The sequence below is a fragment of the Alligator sinensis genome, unplaced genomic scaffold (assembly GCF_000455745.1).
Source record: "Alligator sinensis unplaced genomic scaffold, ASM45574v1 scaffold455_1, whole genome shotgun sequence".
NCBI classification, from domain to species: Eukaryota; Metazoa; Chordata; order Crocodylia; family Alligatoridae; genus Alligator; species Alligator sinensis.
In genome coordinates this window covers 1,803,368-1,823,645 of record NW_005842142.1, presented here as the reverse complement: position 1 = coordinate 1,823,645, position 20,278 = coordinate 1,803,368, and the positions used below count along the sequence as shown (strand labels likewise).

Sequence of the window (20,278 nt, the reverse complement as noted above, 5' to 3'; positions counted from 1 at the left end):
TTGTGGTACTCTGGAGAGGTTCTGGCTGGGGTCACCTGAGCCTAGTGCTCTTTCCTGCCCGGGGCAGGGGATCAGACTCGATGCTCTATGAAGGTCCCTACTGATGCTAAAAATCTATTAAATCAATGAAACTTCATCTGAGGGTGCTGAAGGAGCTGGCTGAAGTCATTGCGGGACTGCTGGCGAAACTTTTCCAAAACTTGTGGTACTCTGGAGAGGTTCCTGAGAACTGGAAGAGGGCCAATGTTGTGCCCATATTCAAGAAAGGGAGGAGGGAGGACCCGGGTAACTATAGGCCAATCAACCTAACTTCTATCCCAGGGAAGATCCTGGAAAAATTCATCAAGTAGTCTATATGTGATAGGCTTGCAAAAGGTAGGATTCTGAATGACAGCCAGCATGGCTGTCATGGGCAGGTCTTGTCTTACCAACCTCATCTCCTTTTACAATCAGGTAACTCACCACCTGGATAAGGGAGAGGGGGTTGACATTGACTTCTAAAAGGCCTTTGATCTTGTATCCCACAATGTTCTTGTGAATAAATTTGGAGGACTGTGGACTCAACTGTGAGACAGTTAGGTGGGTAGGAAACTGGTAGCGGGGTAGGACCCAGAGAGTTCTAATTAATGAATCTGTGTTGTCCTGGCAAGAAGTGGCCAGTGGTTTCCCTCAGGGGTCGGTGCTTGGTTCAGTGCTTTTCAACATCTTTATTAATGATTTGGATGTGGGGGCGAAGAGCTTACTGGCCAAATTTGTGGATGACACCAAGTTGTGGAGAAGCATGGTCACGCTTGAAGATAGGCTGCAGATACAGGCACACCTAGACAGGCTAGCAAGTTGAGCGGACCAGAACCAGGTGAAGTTCAACATTGAGAAGTGTAAAGTGCTTCACCTAGGGATGAACAATCCCCTGCATACCTACAGGCTTGGCAATGCCAACCTGACCAGTACTACAAATGGAAGGGACCTGGGGCTAATAACAGACCACAGTATGAACATGAGGCAGCAGTGCGATGTTGTAGCCAACTGAACTAACAGTATTCTGGCATGCATCAATCAATGCATCTCCAGCAAAACCAAAGTGATTCTCCCGTTCTACTCGGCATTGGTGAAACTGCAGCTGGAGTACTGTGTCCAGCTCTGGGTGCCTCACTTTAACAAGGACGTGGTAAAGCTTGAGAGAGTCCAGAAAAGGGCCACTCATATGATCAGAGACTTGCATGGCAAGCCATATGAGGAAAGGCTGAGGGATCTGGGACTCTTCAGCCTGGAAAAAAGAAGGCTGAGAGGGGACTTGGGAGCAGCTTACTACTACATCAGAGGCATCTATCAAGGGCTCTGTGAACAACTGTTCACCAGGGCACCCTTGGGGAAAACTAGGAGTAATGGTAACAAACTCTTGGAAGACTGTTTCAGGCTCAACATTAGGAAAAATTACTTCACAACTAGGGTGTCCAGACTGTGGAATAAGCTCCTTGCAGAAGTGGTGCAATCACTTACCCTAAAAATCTTCAAGAGAAGACTGGACGGTCACCTTGCTGGGGTCACCTGACCCCAGTTGTCTTTACTGCCTGGTGCAGGGGGCTGGACCTGATGATCTTCCAAGGTCCCTTCCAGCCTTGCAATCTAGGAATCTCCTGCAGACACTGGAGAGGAATAGGTCACCCCGTTCTGATTCAGGAGCCCAGTTTACTGTGCTGACATTCTAATCAAATGTGTGGTACTGCATTTCTAAGGATGCTGTCTGCTACATTTCAAACAAAACAAAGAAGAGTTATCAGAGGCAAGAACAAATACTTTTAAGAAAAAAGTGTGGAAGTATGCTGGTGGGCTGAAACCACATGTAGAGGAAGAACCAGAGGCCAATAAAGCTGTTCTGTACTTCTTTTCAGATCAGAGCTTCTTGTAAATTGAGACTGTTCCTGAGAATGCTACAAAATTTCATTGAATAAGTGATTACACAACTAAGTTAACACCTGGTATTACTGGAGAATTACTATCCCATGTTGAAAATACTTTGACTCTTGGCTTACATGGTACTCTTTTTGGTTTTGTGACAAAGAATAGAAGAAGGGTGGAAAATAGTTCAAAATTCAGACATTCACTGTAATTCAGAGCATTAACACGTCTCGTGTAGATGTGCCCTTAGTTTCCTGAGAAGTTCTAAACAGTTTTGAATGCAGCTGAAGTTAGGCCTTGCTTACAGTAACTATAACAAAAGTAAGATGGGAAAGACCAATCTTTATCTTTTGTGTGACAGTTGTAAGGATCACGGAAATGACAGGCAATCTTTAAGACTGAACATGGAGCTTTATTAGATTAAGGAAAATGTTAATTCTCACTGTCTTTTTCACTGTAGAGCTTCTGACTAGACCTTCCCTAAAATCCAACATGTCTGTTTTTCTGCCACAGAACTAAGGAAACAATATATATAATCGCTATGCAAATGCTCGCCAACTTCTGTTGTTGTCTCAACAATGTTTTGTTTTCTTTTCCCCTTACTGCATCTGGCATCAAGCTGCGTAGTATTTTGGAGAGTGGAAAGAAAACAGTAGACAGGTGGCAGAGTTTGGAGGAATGAGCCCTTGTGCCAGGGAAAACATGAGGCTTACACTTTTATTTTTCTCAATCATTTTTCTTTTTCTAGTGTTTAAAATGTTGGCATCTTTCACATTTTCACATTTGTCCTGAGAGGGTTCACACTTTTGCCTTCATTTCTTTGATATGTCCTGATTTTTCTTTGCTCAGAATCCCCTTTGCATCATAACAGCTCAAAAGGAAGTTGGGGGATATAATTTAAGTCTCCACTAACTTTCAAGCACATTTTCAAAGAGGCCTTTGGTGTAAATGAGAATCAGATTCTCAGTGCTCAGTTTTATAGAGTGGATGGGTGCTATAGGGCTTATGGCCCTTACGAGATGATGTCTTGTCTTCTGCTTTATAGGGTAAGGGATCCTATATTACCCCTAAACCTCTCCCAGTTGGTAAAATCTTGCCTGCCATGACTTTGATGTTTAATATTTATTTATGCCAATGGGAGGATGTTCCAAAAAAAACAAACGAAGAAAAAAACAAAAGAACCGTGTTACCTGATGCAGCACCACAACAACAGAAAAAAAACAATGAAAATATGAGGCTTCACCATTGCCTGCCCCCCATCTTTATGCAGCCTCAAAACCTCAGACTCCCTTCTGGGTAAAAAAATCAAAGGAAAAAAAAAAAAACACCCCCCCCCCCCCCCCTCAAATAAACAATTCCTTGCCACTCCTTTGGCTCTATCCAAACTCTAGGTCAAAAACGTTACCTGGGGTTCATGTGGTTCTTGTTGCAGTTTTCGATCTCCACAGTGTCACAACCCAAAGGGTGTGATTTTTGTTTGTGTGTGCTTCGGCACTGCTAAATTGTTCCCGTTAAATTACAGCTTCTTTGCACGGTGGAGTTCTCTGCTGCAAAAGAGAACCCCGGTGCAAGGGACGAATTTCCCGCCAATTTGAAGCTTTCTTTGCAGGGTGCATTTCTTTGTTGCAGCATAGAAATGCTCATTGCAAAGAGTTCCCGCCATTTGTATGCTAATTCGAGTCCCATTATTGGCCAGTTCTAAATTATTCACACGTGGCGGCTAGTGAGCCGAGCGCAGTCCAGACGTATCCCTTCCCGCGCGCAAAAGAACCGGACCCACGGAGCCTAGCAAACTTCGTGTGAATCCTTGACTGATCTCAGAGCTCTTCTACCCGGGTTCGAGTCCTGCAGGTTTATTTTCCCGTCGCCGGAACCCTTTGCGACGTACCCTCGTGCCCTGCAGGTTCGAGTTTTGTTTTCTTTTCTGTCTGTAACCGCAACTCAAGCAAGTTTTCCAGCCTGCACCACTGCCATCTTGGTGTAAGTAAACAATCTTTTAAACTACCGCTACGCGTTTGTGCCTAATTCCAGCTCGACGGCCTTCCCTCTCTGACCCGGCGTGCCCGGGCTGCTGGTCACAGCCCGCATGCAGCACGGAAAAGGGCTCGGGTCGCTCCCGGCCCGCACACACAGCTTAGTTGTCAAATTGCCTGGCTTGCTTTAGGTGAGCCCCTTTGGTTGTGTTGGGAGCTCACTTCTAGACATCTTATTGCCTCTTCCGCTTCGGGGTTTCTCTGATCCCGTTCACTCTCTCACTCAGACCATCTCCTAGCCTTGTTCTCAGCTGGATGTCTCTGAGCAGGGAGTTCCCTGCTGTGCCGCGTCTCTCCATGTCAGGCTCTCCCTAGGGCTGCCCCTCTTTGGGGCTGGAAATAGGTAGTGCAGAGTGTCATGGGCCAATCTGGAGCTGGCATTTGCTTCAGAAGTGGGTTTTCCGGCCGTTCTTGCTCATGGCGTTCCTCTGGTCTTCTGAGGTAAGTGCAGGGAGCAGTGTTTGTTCTCCGGTAAATCCTGTTCTCTGGTTCCTCTCCCTCTCACAGGAGCTCAGCAAAACCATTATTTTGTCTGACATGGTATACTGTTCTTATACCTCTGGCTTCTGAGAGCAGTGATATACATTATTAAGTCTCTCTTATCACTCTTGTAACAGGGTAGAGAGATTTCAATTGAAGAAGCTTAAATGCCTGTATCTATCTACATGGCATCTAAAGTGCTATCTGTATTGTATCTAAAGTACCTTATCATTCTGGTATCTAGGGCATTGTCTTTATGTGCTCTGGGGTGGGGTGTGTGGGGAGCATTTTAATTAGAGCGGCTCTCAGGAGCTGCTTTAATTGAAATGCCAACAATGTCTTGTGTATTCAGCATCCTGCACTTCAAAATGGTGGTGGGGGCACTATAACTAAAGCTCATTTGACAAGCTTTAGTTAAATTTTTCCCTCCTGCCCCCACCCCGCCATTTTGAAGCATGGGGACGCTGAATACATGTGCTACTGAGGCTGTTGAAGCATGCTAATTAGCATGCTCAAGCAGACTCAATTAATTGGGCATGTGTTTGGTGTAGAGGATTATCATATTCTGGAGAGCTGGTGCAATAAACCTGAGAAAAATCTTGAAAAATTCTAATGCCAAGAGAGTGTAATGAGGTGCTTCAAATCTCACCAGATACCTCAGCTTGCTGGCTCAATTCTGATTGGTAAGCTGCTCCCAAGTCCGCTCTCAGCCTTCTTTTTCTCAGGCTGAAGAGTCCCAGATCCCTCAGCCTTTCCTCATACGGCTTGCCGTGCAAGTCTTTGATCATATGGCTGGCCCTTTTCTGGACTCTCTCAAGCTTTACCATGTCCTTGTTAAAGTGAGGCGCCCAGAGCTGGATGCAGTACTGCAGCTGCGGTTTCATGAATGCCAAATAGAATGGGAGAATCACTTCTTTGGTTTTGCTGGAGATGCATTGATTGATGCATGCCAGAATACTGTTAGTTCAGTTGGCTACAACATCGCACTGCTGCCTCATGTTTCATACTGTGGTCTGTTATTAGCCCCAGATCCCTTTCATTTGTAGTGCTGGTCAGGTTGGCATTGCCAAGCCTGTAGGTGTGCAGGGGCTTGTTCATCCCTAGGTGGAGCACTTTATACTTCTCGATGTTGAACTTCATCTGGTTCTGGTTCCCCCAACTTGCTAGCCTGTCTAGGTCCACTTGTATCTGCAGCCTATCTTGAAGTGTGACCACATTTCCCCATAACTTGGTGTTGTCTGTGCACTTGGCCAGTGAACTCTTAACCCCCACATCCAAATCATTGATGAAGATGAATAGCACTGGACCAAGCACTGAGCCCTGTGGGACACCACTGGTCACTTCCCACCAAGATGACATAAATCTGTTAATTCGAACTCTCTGGGTCCTACCCTGCAGGCAGCTTTCTACCCACTTGTCTCGTGGTTAAGCCCACAGTCTTCCAATTTTCTTGCAAGAACATCATGGGATATCAGATCGAAAGCTTTTTGCAAGTCAAGGTATACAATGTCAACCCCTTCTCCCTTATCCAGGTGGTGAGTTACCTGATTGTAAAAGGAGATGAGGTTGGTACGACAAGACCTGCCCGTGACAGCCATGCTGGCTGTCATTCAGAATCCTACCTTTTGCAAGCCTATCACATATAGACTACTTGATGAATTTTTCCCGGATTTTCCTTGGGATAGAAGTTAGGCTAACTGGTCTATAGTTAATCAGGTCCTCCCTCCTCCCCTTCTTGAAAATGAGCATAACACTGGCCCTCTTCCAGTCCTCGGGGACCTCCCTGGAGCGCCATGAGTTTTGGAAGAGATTCTCTAGGGGTTCCATTACTACTTCGGCCAGCTCCTTCAGCACTCTTAGATGAAGTTCATCTGGTCCTGTTGACTTATATATGTCCAATTTCTTTAACTGATCACACACCAGTTCTATGGCAATAGTAGGTAGGCAGTCATTTGGACCCTGCTCATTCTGTAACCTAGCTGGCATGATTTTCCCCTTGGGCCAGTGAAAGACTGAAGCAAAGTAGGCATTCAGGAGTCCATTTTTTTCCTGAGTGCTGGTAACTAGCTGTCCTGAGTTGTTGAGCAATGGCTCCACACCCCCACTTGTGCTCCTCTTGTTCCCTATGTACCTAAAGAAGGACTTCTTGTTGTCATTGATTCCCATTGCTAATTTTAGTTCAGTAGCTACCTTAGCTTTTCTAATCTGATCCCTACAAGTGCTGGCCATTGCTATATAGTCCTCACTGGGGGCTGTCCCAAGCATCCATTGTCCGTATGTCTCTTTCTTCTTTCTTAATAGGACCGTGATTTCCCTGTTTAGCTAAGATGACTTCCCAGCCCTTTTGCTACATTTCCTCTGCATGGGAATGGACTTCCTTTGTGCTTCAAGAATCGTGTCCTTTAGGAACGACCATCTTCATGTACTCCTTTCACCTTCAGTGCCTGGTCCCACAGCACATTGTCTACTAGTGACCTGAGCTTGTTGAAGTTTGCATTTTTGAAGTCCAAAACTTCAAGCCTGCTATCTGATTTCTCTGCCTTGTGACCGACCATGAATGTAATGGTTTCATGGTCGCTATTGCCCAGGCTGCCCTCTGTGTTAAAGTTGGTCACCAGGTCCTCTTCTTTGGCCAGGACCAAGTCTAGAAGAGCATTACCTCTGGTTGGCCCATGCACTTCCTGAGTCAGAAAAAGCTCTTTGTTGCAGGTCAGGAAGTAACATGACTGATTTGACTTGACCGAGTGTTCCTTCCAAGAGATGTCTGGATAATTGAAGTTGCCCATGATGACCATGTCCTGTGCACGTGCAGTCTCTGTTAGTTCTCGGGCAGACTCTAGATCAAGTTCCTCACCCTGGTTTGGTGGTCTGTAGTATACACCTACAGTTAGATCTTTTAATATACACCTACAGTTAGATCATATTTCATAGAAGGTGTCTCAATTGCAATAAGAAGAGATTGAGAATGAAAATACTCTCATCATAGGGATATTTGCTCAGGGATGGCACAAAAGATGTCAGTTTTCTGTTTATAGCAGCCTTCAATGATGTAGGCTTCACAAATGTAGCCAAGTCACTTTTTACACTTTTATTTGGGTTTATATCAACAACACGGATAAAATACTTTGGTCAAACACAAGAAGAACAAGTTGCAATGTCGTTCTTTCCTGGCTGCAATAAACATAGTAACATGGGAAAATGCTGGTTTTCATGAAACACGGGATGTATATCTTGGATTGGCACACAGAACTAATAAATACACTATTTGTACTTATTTAAAAACAGAATAGCACATGCAAGATGTAACCAGGCTACTGAACACCTTCACCATTGTCCCTGTACTATTTTTACACTTGGTTCTTTGCTATTTTCTAAGCAAGAAAAAAAGAATATAATGTGCTCTGCTTCTCAGTGTTGTAGCGGCTACAGCCTATCAATTTGTGAGCTGTTTGGAACATGTAGCTTTAGTCCTCGTTAGCAGAACTCTTATCTCCTCTAAAGCTTTCATAGACATCTTATGCATTGTAAACTGCAGTGGGCATTCCCTTGGATGAAGCAAATGTTCTGCTCTAAAGCTGATGAGGAATTAGTACTGAGCAAAGATATAGTATAGGGACTGTTGTGAATGCAGTTCTTACAATATCAAGAGTCAATACTACTACCACACAAAATGACATATCAATAATATATTGTACAAGCTTATACAGCAACACATGTTGATTTGCAACACTGTACAGTTTAAATCTAAAGTGCACAGCCTCAATCTGAGGTGACAAAACAGTACTATCAATATAATAAAGGCAACACAATTACAGACACAATTTATTTCCTCCTCTTATTTCACGTTGTTATGACATTATATTAAATCAATACCCCATTTATATATGCTTTAGATGAAGTTAAACCATGCTTCCCTTATTTTCTTCAAGTATTTTAAAGACAGCAAAATAATATTGCATTATAAACAAAAGTAGTCATTTAGATTTCAGTCATAGCTAAACCCAAAACTTCAATAAGGTTATAAATGGACAGCTCTGTCCCATGAAATACTGATCTAAACCTTTTCAAATGTCAAGAGGAAGGAAGTTGAATTTCAGTTTCCCCCTCAAAGACACCTGCATTGTTTATGTGGGATTTTGCACCAGTGATTTTTAAGTGGGCATAGTTAATTCTTCAAGAACTATGTTAGGAGAATTTAGAAATATCTCAAAGCATTTAGATATCAATTGCAGTAAGATGCCTTTTCAAATACTGGGGGTGATTAGAAAAAATGTTATGTGAGAGACTTAGGTTCTACCATTTGTCATCCTGTTTATACAAGCTTCTGATTTAGGGCCCTACCCTGAAATATCCTATAAATCTTACTTATCCTACATCCCAGTTGTCTTTACCCAGTTCACATTACCCTGTGAAACTGTACAGGCTCTGATTCTTAGAGTTCAGTCAGTTCTAGTTTTCAAATTTATTTTTGTCTCTATTGAATAAATTCTGGTTTATGAAATATGAAAGATGGTTCCAATACCTGTGTTTAGTCTACAGTAGCTGTGTCTACATGAAACACTTACTACGCAGTAGCGTCAGCAGGCACGAACCGTGATGTGACACTACTGCGCAATAGTACTGTGCAGGAGTAATGAGCTACTGTGCAGTAAGCATCACTAGGCAACTGTGGTAGCTGGGACGCTAATGTGCAGTAATGCTGGTTACTCTGCAGTCATTTAGTACTTGGTTATGCAAGTACTAAATGACCGCGCAGTAACAACTGTGCAGTGGGCATCTCATGTAGACACATCCAATGTGGCCCTTTTGCAGTAGATTGTTTTTTAAATAGAAGAAAGAAACCATCCAAAAATAATCTTAATTCGGTTTTGGTTAGCACTGCAAATTGAGTGTGCCTCTGTTTAGTTAGGCCATATAGGAAACATAATTAAGAATAATAGCATGTTATTATTGTACTGTAATTGATCTGATTAAGTGTTTTTAAGAGCTGGAGTACTCTTGAGGTTTTCAGTAATAAACCTGGGAGATGTACTATCCATGTAGCATGTAGAATGAGGCATCAGTATCTTTTAAGAATTTATGTGGGCTTATGTTTCAAAATAAGCATTGCTAACTATTTGATGTACTTTGATCAAAAAGAAAAAAAAATCTTATTTAGTTTTCAGTTTCTGCCCCTGAAGTTTTTATAACCCATATAAAATAAAAATCTATAGTTTACAAAATAGGCTTTTTTAATATATATATATATATATATATTCCTTTTGTAAAATTATACCTATTTAAATACATTTGAAATGTTGCTATAGGTAAATTAGAAATTCTGTTCTAATACTATGAAAAAGGCAAACTTTTCACTTTTAAACACACAGTTTGCGGACTTTATGCTTCTAACTGCCCCCCAAATTTGATTTTGTTGCTATTTAGGGGCAAATTTGGCATCATTCAATCTACTTTTAACCTAAAATAGTTATTTACTAATTGTATTAAAATTTGGGGAAAATATTTCAAGTCTCTTCTGTTATTCTTTATCTGTTTGAATGCAGCCTTTTTGTAGCTAATTATTGAAGAGGTATTCTAAAACTCAAGACAGGATTTTGAAAGGAGCCATGTTGCTTGATTTTAAACTGTACTTTACTCGGACACCACAATATAGAAATAGATTTACTTTGGAACAAACTACAAATACATTCGCACAGTTTGTGACAACTTAATTGTCTACCTAAATATTCTGGAACAGCCTTTCAAATCAGAATATTATAAATCTTGTCCCAGACGTTCTATTTCCTCAATCAGGAAATCAATGTCTTGATGACTTGCTGCTGGGTTTGAGATCACCATCCGAAAGAAGTTCACTTTGTCTCCCAGTGGCTGATAGCTCACCATTGTAGTTCCATATTCCATCATTCTGGCTTTTATCAGTGGAGCTACCTACAAAGACACGGCACAAAATCTGAGAAATATTTCCAATTCTACACCTTATTTGTTCTTTCTCTAAAAAGGGGGAAAGTAAAAACAAACAAACAAATACACAAAAATCATTAAAATATAACAAGCTCAATCGTGACTAAAATGAGAACAACTGAGTAAGGATCTCACCTAGTGGTAACATTAGATCTTGTTGTGCTCACGCAAAAATCAAAGAGAGATTTTTTTTTTCTTCTGACTTTAACCCTAATTCACCAATTTGATTATTAAGGCTGGTAGAAAAATCCCGTCAAAGATGTTTTTTGCTAGAAAGTTGGACTTTCAACTATTTCTTTTGAGAAAAGTGCTACCTTTTTGAGGAAAATTGTGATATTGTTGGATAAGCAAATGTGAAAGCTGAAAAGTTTGTGACTTTCAGCCAAAACATAAAACAGTTCAGTCACAATATGGTACCTTTCTGTTTAGATCTGTCTCAGGGGAGCTACAGTTTGATAACCCTCACGTTCCCACTGTCCCCTATGGACCAGACCCCAAATCAGATTTTATCTCATGAAGTATGGTGACCATGGGAATCCAAAGATACATCATCTCCTTCTCACCATATCCCCATAATGCATCAGAAGAGATATAATCAGCCAGGAAACACAGCCTATAAAAAGTATGAGGAATCTGAACTGCAGTCCTCTTAGGCATTGGGATTTTATGACATCATGAAGGCTGTCAAGACACCTTGCAAAAGTATAAACTGTTCTTTAGATTGAAAATAAATGGCTCACAGCTACACTAACCAGTTTGATAATACTTAGTATTGCTGACACAAATGCAATTAATACAAGTCAACTCTTCCAACATATCGGTATAATCACTTTCCCTCTTGTTTTCATGTGGCAGACCTCCAATTGCATAATCAAAATAAATCTGTGTTCAGATTGTTACATATTTTGGAATTATCTGTTGCAATTTATACCATCAATGACAAGGATGACCATAGTCTAAATAAGTATGATAAAGAATAGGTAAATACATGGGATATAGAATAGAGAAGACAGTATTCAAATCAACTGAATAACAGGAATATTTTGTAAGCCTAATTACCTTGAAAAACTGACATAACTAAAATGAACTTTTGAAGTGATGAATCTTTTCTTATTAATTTTAATGATTTTCTTGTTTATAAAAATGTAAGTAAGTACTCATCGCAGTGCTTCCCTGAGAACAAGATTATTGTATGGGCCACTTCCCATCATAGTCCCATTTTGGATCACGTAACATTTCAGCCTGTCTTATTTACCTTCATAAGACGGTTCATTCTTTCTTCATTGTCTTCCATGTCTCGTAGAGTGGGAGGTATGTACCAGAAGCAGACATTTGTGTGCTGGGGCTAAACACAAAATAATAATAGCCTACACTGTTAGAAAAACTCATAATATCTTAATTGCAATTAAATTCATGCCTTTGCCTTATTTCATACATCATCTTACAACAACAATCAATGGTTTTCATTATTGCAGAACACAGAGTCATCGTCATTATTAATATAGGAGGCATAATTTTAGGCAATATCTCAAAGATGTCAGATGCAGATATGCATCCCTCAGCTGTGCATATATATTTTTTTCCCTGTGGGCAGACATCTAGATTCTGTGTGTTGTCCCTTTTAGAGGATAAATGGAGTGTCAGGTTGATGCCTCCCCAGAAGCGGGTGTCTATTATATATCACCTAAACAATAGCATATTCTGTTCTGATTCATTTTTTCATACGAATGCATAATACATAATTCTAGTCCAGTAGACCAGGGTCAGAGGAGATAAATAAAGGGTGCAAGCTAGATTCCTTTGTACTCACTGAAATTCCTTGATGCTCAGTTAGACTTTCTGATGATGCAGTTAAGCTTCCTTTCTAATGTGTGAGGACAATGGAGTTTTACAGGGTCTAACTTAAATATTTTGCATCCAGAAGAAGAGAAGTACAAAACAAGGAGCAGCCTTCTCTGACTCTCACTTTTTTACATTTAACTGATTCCTACTCCTTGCTTTTCTTGTCTTGCTACGTTCCTCTTTGCTGCCTACTAAATGTGTTGGATACACCAATTTCAATGCCTTTATCTCATTTAACACAACCAAAATTAGTATTGATATTGGAGGTAAGGGGAATCAGTTATACATTAACAAGTGAGTATAAATCTAAAGTTCCAATTGAGGGAAGCATTTAAGCACATAGTTATAGTCACTACCTATTTGGCAAAACTCTTAACAGCATGCTAAATTTTAACCATCAGAGCAGGGAACAGGTTTGCAATATACTTAATAAGGACAAAAAAATTAACTGGTCTTAAGACAGCACTTTAAGTTTTCATTATATGGGATTTGACTCAGTGACCCAGCAGTTATCCTTCAGCCTTAGTCCTGCGTCAATAAGACTTAAGCACTCTGCAAGATAAGAGTGAACTGTTCAGCTGAGGCCCAAAAAAATAAGTCTAAGGAGGTTCTGCAAATGGCATTCCCCCCTCTGAGTTCCTTGCAGGTCATTACACAAGGGAATCTGAACTTGAGCAACACACCTACTGCAGGAGACAGCAGAGAGTTTTACACTCTAAGCTTTTGGGGGTAAGGACTGTTTTTATGACATATTTATGTCATCTTACACAATAAGGCCCCAAGCTCCCTAGGAGCTGCTAAGCACTACTGCAATACAATAATAAACAGAAATGGGTAAGTGACATCAGGACAGCTTCCATCTAGCTTCATTTCTGAATGTGGCTCCTTCTGGAGATGTTGACAAAACATATCTCACAGTTATCAAGATTATTCTTTAGTCACATGGAGCATTGTAGTCTGTGTTAGAGAACAGTTATCTGTATTAGGAAATTGCAGACCCATTGTCCAATTAAACTCTGATGTTAAATCTTTTACTATTGTTTTAGCTTAAGGGCATGTCTTCATCACACTGGACCAAGCCAGGGAGCACCACCATGCATTGCCCACATGCCCTGAACTGTCAGTGAAAGCTGACCACTATCTTTCATCTGGGTAAGGATGAAATTTTCTACTCAGCAGTTCTCTACTCAGTTGCCTCCTTGACTTGCCCATAGACCCCATAGGTAATAATCTTCCATCATGTATGAGTTAATCAGATTGTCCTATCAGTCGCATCTCTACTTCAGACTATGGCCATGTACAGACATTCAGTTATTACTGGAAGAGTCACTGCTTTCCCAGTGGAAACTACAAGTGTATAGATGTTTGGGATTTTTCTATCAGAGCAAAAATGGCTACCTTGGGAGAAAAATATGAGGGGTGTGTGAAGCAGGCCGTATTCAATCTGGATTCAGATTCATCCCAAATCGGGGACAGTGATTTGATTAGTTGATTCAGGTTACTGTCCCCAGTTTGATTCGGCCAAGTCCAAATCTGAAGATTCGTTGCTGATTTGGAGAATCAACAATTTGGACACAGACACAGATTTAAATGTTTTTTCTACGTACCTTGAGGTACTAGTGCGGCTCATGAACGCTGTGATGCTGGGGCGGATGGAGTGTCCCACGGAAGCGTGTGTGGGATGGGGGGACCTCCCGTGCTCAGCAGCGAACCCAGAAGTGGACTGAAAGTACTTCTGGTCCACTTCCAGGTCTGTTGGGGAGTGTGCAGGGGGCCCACCTGTGCCCTTGCCTGGCTCAGTGATCAGCTGCAGGGGGACCCAGAGTGCCCCCCCAGATCCAGGAGGCACCAGTCACCAAGCTGGGGGGGCCCAGGAGGGCCCCCCCTGTGCACTCCCCAGCAGACCCAGAAGTTGACCGCAAGTGCTTCTGGTCCACTTCTGGGTCTCCTGCCGAGCGTGCTGGGGAGCCTCCCATGCTCCTGTGGGTTGCTGCATCTTCCCCAGCATCTCAGCATTCATGAGCTGCCTGGTACCTAGAGGTATGTAGAAAAAACATTTAAAGCTGTGTCTATGTCCATATCTCCAAATCTTTCTGAGTTTCTCTGAATTGATTTGGAGGGTTCCGATTCGATTCAGAGAAATTAAAGGGTCTCCTGATTTGAATTGGATTTGGAGATTCAGCTGCTGAATCAGGCCAAATTTCTGCCGAATTGATCAAGGACTGAAGCTTCACACAGTCCTAAAAAATACCTTGGGGAAAAACTAGGGTTATATTACTTCTGGAAGAATTTTTTCTGGGAGTGCGTATGTCTGTATACTTTACCTTCTGCGAGAAACTAAAGCACGGTCCTCCAGCTTCCCAGGAAACTTTGCTCCCAGCCCTGCTCTTTTTCCAGGGAGCCAGTGTGTTGCTCAGGCTGGAGTCTACTGCTCCAGCTGAGCAGGGAGCATGACATACCCCCTTCATAATCCCATATTGTGCTGCACGGAGACTTTCACAGACATTTGGGCTGGAAGGGACCCCGGAGGATCATTGAGTCCAGCCCCCTACCCCAGGGGCAGGAAGTCAGCTGGGGTCATAGGATCCCAGCAAGATAAACATCCAACTGTGTCTTGAAGGCATTTAAAGTGGACTCTCTCAGATCGTTTGAATGGATGTAGCCAGCCTATGTTTATTTGGTATAAACCACGTGTTTAAAGTGACAGCAAGTCAGAACACGTACCTTTCCATCAAACACCATTTCATAACCTTCTCTGTTCTTTATTTTATTATATAGATATTCTGCAAGTTCCAAGCACTTGTCAACCTGTGCTTCAAATCCTATAGTTCCCTGCATTAAAAAGGAAGAAAAGAAAAAACATGAAGCTTATGTCTGTCTATATTTTAATTGATACTGTGAAAGGAATATATAGCATTTTGAAAAGCAGTGGTACAGATTACTTTTTCTTGTAAAATTCTGGTTCCAAGATGCTGAGATTGCTGTGAACAACCAACCCTAGCTGGTTCTAGATGATTCCTTTTGGAGTCAGAACTTTCAATAAGTTATCCAAAAGAAGTAATTGAGCAATATCAGTCTTGTTTCTGGTGGAACATGATGATATCTCTCACTAGTAGCCAGCTTTATTGGTAGTCTCTGCAGAGAGGTTAAGGACCTGATAGGTATGACTGGATAGGAAAGGAGCACAAATTTCTTCTTGGTCAGGGTTGAGTTACATGGTGGATAAACTTGCTCTCTAGCTTGTAGCTTGATGATTTAAGCCTACAGGAATGACATTTTTACAGAAAATCCAGGTTTAAAATTAAAAATATGCTTTTACAGATCAGTCCAATGCCTGGTGAAAAATGCATTTTCTGTTCCGTGCAGCAGTATCTCTATAGGATTTTCTCTCTTCTTTTCTATTTGATAAAGTATGGATTAGAGATCTTTGTTTTGCTCCAGCAGTCCTTTCTGGTTTTTCTCCAGCTAAAGTCATAATCTTTGTTTGTAACATCATAATCACTTCTTCAGTCACCAGCTGTGATGCCACAAATAAAGACTTATGCTGAATAAGCAGCTGGAAAGGATAAATTGGATAAAAAGAGAAACATTGGTTCTATTTTTATATAAATGTTCCTTGTTAAATAGAAGTGGGGTGTGGGGACAGAAAAAGTAGTATAAGACATATGGTAACTGTAAAGCCTATAGGAAAAACAGTCTATAACAGCTGATCAGACTCTCAGCCCTACCAGTCTAATACTGTATGTACTGCTCTGGCAGTGTAAAACACATTGAAAACTCTTTTCAGTGGTCCTTTGTATAAAGGAATCTTGCAAAAGTATAAAGCCAGCATGGCTTTAGGTGAAGCGGGGTTGGCCAAAAGGAGGGTGGGACCAGGATTTCCTTGTGCTCTGGACACCCAACTACTCCAGCAGCTCATAGGGTGTTATTTTGGGTAGCAAAGCTCAATTGAAGCTTGAGTTTTCTTTTGAAATCTTGTGGCTAGACTGGTACCTAGTGACTTGAAGACCAGGATAACAAAAGATGGCTTGTATCTAACTTTGTAGTTTTCCACAGCTGCAGTATAGTTTGATGTTGGTACCAAAGATCTGTCCCAGAATGTTTTTCAGAACTTTAATAAGGTATATGAGGGTCTGTGGGTGTATCTACATGTACCTCTTATAAGTCAGATTAGCCTAAACTCATCATTTTTAAGGAGCATTAGGGGCACGTGTCCACAGGTGTGCACCCTTAATGCAGCTTAAAAATGGTGATTTTAGGTTAATCATGCCTAAATTTGATACTTGCATAAAGCAAGTATCAAATTTAGGCACGAATAACTAAGTTGCATTAGCCCATGTGTAGACACTTAATGCACATTAATGCAGCTGCATGTGGGCTAATGTAACTTAGCTATTTGTGCCTAAATTTAATGCACCTTAATGAGCATTAGCATGTCCACGTGTAGACGTGCACCTAAATCTCCTCAACGTGCCTTAAGCAAAGGTGCATTACGTTTAGGCGCATGTAAACACACGTGTAGATACACCCTGTATGTCCTTTTTTGGAGGGGAACAATCAACTGCACTGAATAAATCTAAGTTTGATACAATAACATAAATTCATACACTAAAATATTTATTTGGCAACATTTTAAAAACAAGGACACATTAATTCATGAGAGTCAGTGCTTTTAGATTTCTCAGAGCCATGAATGCAAAAGAGCAGATTTTAATTAGTTTCCCCATATTAGCAAAATAATTCTGCTATAATTACTGCATGAAATGGAACCAGGTGTTCTAGTCCTTGATTTGCCATGTTTAATTTTAGAACATCATTAATGAAAGATCTTTGCATTCCCAGAAACTTTCTGGCCTCATTATACTTAAACAAAATATTTATACTATCAGGTTGTTAAAGTTAGACATGGCAAATGCTGTGCTTTATCACTGAGTCTGAGTTTCATAATCATTTACGGTCCTTTGTAGCTAAAATGGATAAAGGTGAAGTACAAGGAAAAATATCAATAATAATAAAAAGAATATCTTATTATTGTTCTTTCTTTCATCTACTATGTGGGAAGTTCAGATAAAAACCATTACTAAAATGTTGATATAGAAAGTAGAGCGGTGTCTGGTGTTCACTGCTTTGATTCAAATGCATTAGATATTTGCTTACCTTTGCTCTCCACATCAGCCATAGCTTGAAGACATCAACATGACGTCCACACTGTAAAGCCTTGTCTCCAGTGTCATAGGACAAATCATAGTGTTTATCTTGTTGAAAGAGGTAGGAAGCATGCATTTGATTGCAGCTCTGCATCAATCCCTTAAAGAAGCAGAGATGTGATTTAGGAAAGCTGGTATGTGCATAAGTTTACTACTTAGCTTTCTTTCTTGATCAGTTTTTTTTCTCTCCCTTACTTAACCTGTCCAAGTGACCTTGGAAGGCATTCCTTCGCTTAAGGCAGGTTGGCCAAGTCAGTTGCAATGACTATTGCAAATAATGCCATACTACTCCTTGAGTCTGTATCCAGAATGCTCTTTCCTGTGCTTTCTCTCTGGTTGCAGGTAATTCCAATGAAGATGGTCTATATAAGGCCCTTGCTCCCCTTAAGCTATAAATCAGGGGATTATAGGAGCTATATGTGGTGTGGAAGACTTGAGTAGACTAGGATAAGTATTGAGTTAAACAAGGAGTTAAGTGCTGCTTCTGAAGATGAGTGGTTCTAGTCTGACCCTGTGAGAGGTGGAAAAATAAAGTTTTGAAAGGCAACCTTATAATGTGCATATCCTTTGGATGAGGGCTAGTGGTTGGCTAAGGCAAGGGCAGCTGTATCAGGAAAAGCATGAAGCTAACAATGTTTTAATTTTCCTTTTTATATTTATGCATGATGAAAATTGAACCAAATCATGGCTCTATTGAAGTCTTTATAAAGATCATCCTTAGACTGCTTCATAACATTGCATTTTGCAGTCAACAAGGAGAGAGAATTTGGCCTTTTATTTTTTGGATTTACCTGTATATGTAGCTCAAAAAAAATCTGATTAAAGAAATGAAGGCAAAACAATTGGCTCCACTCTATTTTGTGACATATCTGCTCTCACTGTAGGCTGGGCTGATACTAACTTCACTGAGATAGGACTTGTCTCACAGAACTGACCACAGAGCAAATAGATCTGAGCTCTGCTCTTTCTGTTTTAAGTGCAGTCACTTTGTGTACAATCTGTTGTATAGCTGTTAGCAATGCAGCATCCAGCTTTTTCATAACTGGTCTAATAAGTAGTAGTTGGCTAGCATCTGGCCCTGGAGCTGGTGCTTACAGGAAGATTACAGGCTCAAAGGGTAAATCTTCCAGGTTTAGCTATTCCAGTATTAAATAGAATGCATATATTTTATCACACATGAACCTGTACTTTCTTTTTGGTCTCACCCTATTCTCATGCCTGTGCATGTGTTCTCTCTCTCTCTCTCTCTTTCTTTCTCTCTCTCTCAACCCCACCCCCACCCCCACCCATGTATGGTTGTAATATTTAAGCATATGTATTTGAAAGAGCCATAACTCTTGGTTGTTTAGACACTGAACATAGTATTATGTATACAGTTCATAACTGTAAATGGGCCACATTGTGCCTTCAATTATGTCTATACTCTGCACAGAAATGAATGGTGGTTGTATGACTGACTGAGTGCATGTCTTAGCGCCATATATATCTAATACAAAACCACAACTTCCCTATAAATTATCTCCATTAATTAGATCCATCTTTTCTACTATGCAGTCATTTTAACTACTTTATATATTCCTAGGCTGAACAAGTGACTAAAAGCTTTATCTCAGTTTCATGTTAACATACACCAGCTATGAGAGTTATAAAGCAAGTATCCAGAATATTCAGGAGAAAAATGCAAAAGATGCAAGAGGAAGACGTACCTCTTCTCTAACTAACAGGGCGGAACACTGCAACGGGACGCCCATCATCTTGTGTGGATTCCATGTCACAGAATTGGCCCTACAACAATGAATAACTTTAAACTGAGAATTATACACAAGGGGGAGATCAGTAAGATGGTAATAAATGAAAATAACAAGACTTATATAGGGCTCTACTTTTCCTCAAGAACCAAAGTTGCAAATAAGACCAGCAGTTTTTAGAAGTGTGAAATGTTCAGAAAGGGCCCATCATTGCCATTTAACATAGATGTAAATTTACTCATCCATGCTTCTTTCCTGAATAAATGTTGTTGTATAGTTAGGACTAAAAGATCCTGGATGAGTTGCCTGGATATTTAATTTAGAATAAGTTTGCCATTCTCTAGACTTTGCAAGTTCTACATTTCTAGGGAGTCATCTATACTTTCGAATAATAGTCACTATTGCAGATGACTTTTAGGACCATTTTTTTCAAAGGTATTTTAGATATTTAAAGATACAGATAGGTGTCCAGTGGGATTTTCCAAACTACCTAACAGATGTGGTACTCCATTCCCATTGATTTCAGTGAGAGCTGAGCATTTAATTCACTTAGTCACTTTTATCTGCATCTTCAGATATGTAAGGGGCATGATAGCACTGCTCTTGAACATTCCCTGCCCACCCACTCCTGCTGACATGCTCCAAACTCCAAAATATGCCAACAAGGCCATTCTGGGGCTTCCCTCTGAGTCCACTCTTGAAACCTCAGTCTTTGGTGTGCTTGAAAGCAGCCACTGGAGATGTCCATGGAGCAGCCTCACCAACATATTATCAAGCTTGCAGCCAGGAATTGGGAGCAGATGGGAGTCAGGTTCAGAGATGTCCAGCCAGAGCACGCAGCCTCCTTGGTTTAGATATACCATATGAACCTTTGAAATTCTGGCCTTTGCCACATTTCAAAAGAGGTTTAGGCTCCTCAGTCACTCAGGTGCTCTTGAGAATTTTCACCACAAAGGCCAGAAGGTCAGCTGACATAAATCGTCAGTGCTCCGCTGGCTTCAAACGAACTATGAAAATGAACTCAATTTGAGGATCTGCCCTAAAATGGCTGTGGCAATGAATTTTGGATTATCTCACACAACTCTTTTACCCTCATTCCGCTCTCTTT

At 41.0% G+C, this 20,278-nt stretch overlaps 1 protein-coding gene across 1 annotated transcript in view; it reads right to left on the bottom strand.

Annotated features, from left to right (window-relative positions):
• Positions 1-10,166: 10,166 nt before the first annotated feature.
• Positions 10,167-20,278, bottom strand: part of GAD2 (glutamate decarboxylase 2) — a 52,392-nt gene continuing 42,280 nt past the window's right edge. Inside the window, exons 12-16 of the mRNA XM_006025371.1 lie at positions 19,129-19,207; positions 17,373-17,522; positions 14,940-15,047; positions 11,629-11,718; positions 10,167-10,340 (exon numbers count right to left, since the gene is read on the bottom strand). Of these exons, the coding sequence (XP_006025433.1) occupies positions 10,167-10,340; positions 11,629-11,718; positions 14,940-15,047; positions 17,373-17,522; positions 19,129-19,207 (601 nt within the window). The remainder of the gene's footprint in view (positions 10,341-11,628; positions 11,719-14,939; positions 15,048-17,372; positions 17,523-19,128; positions 19,208-20,278) is intronic.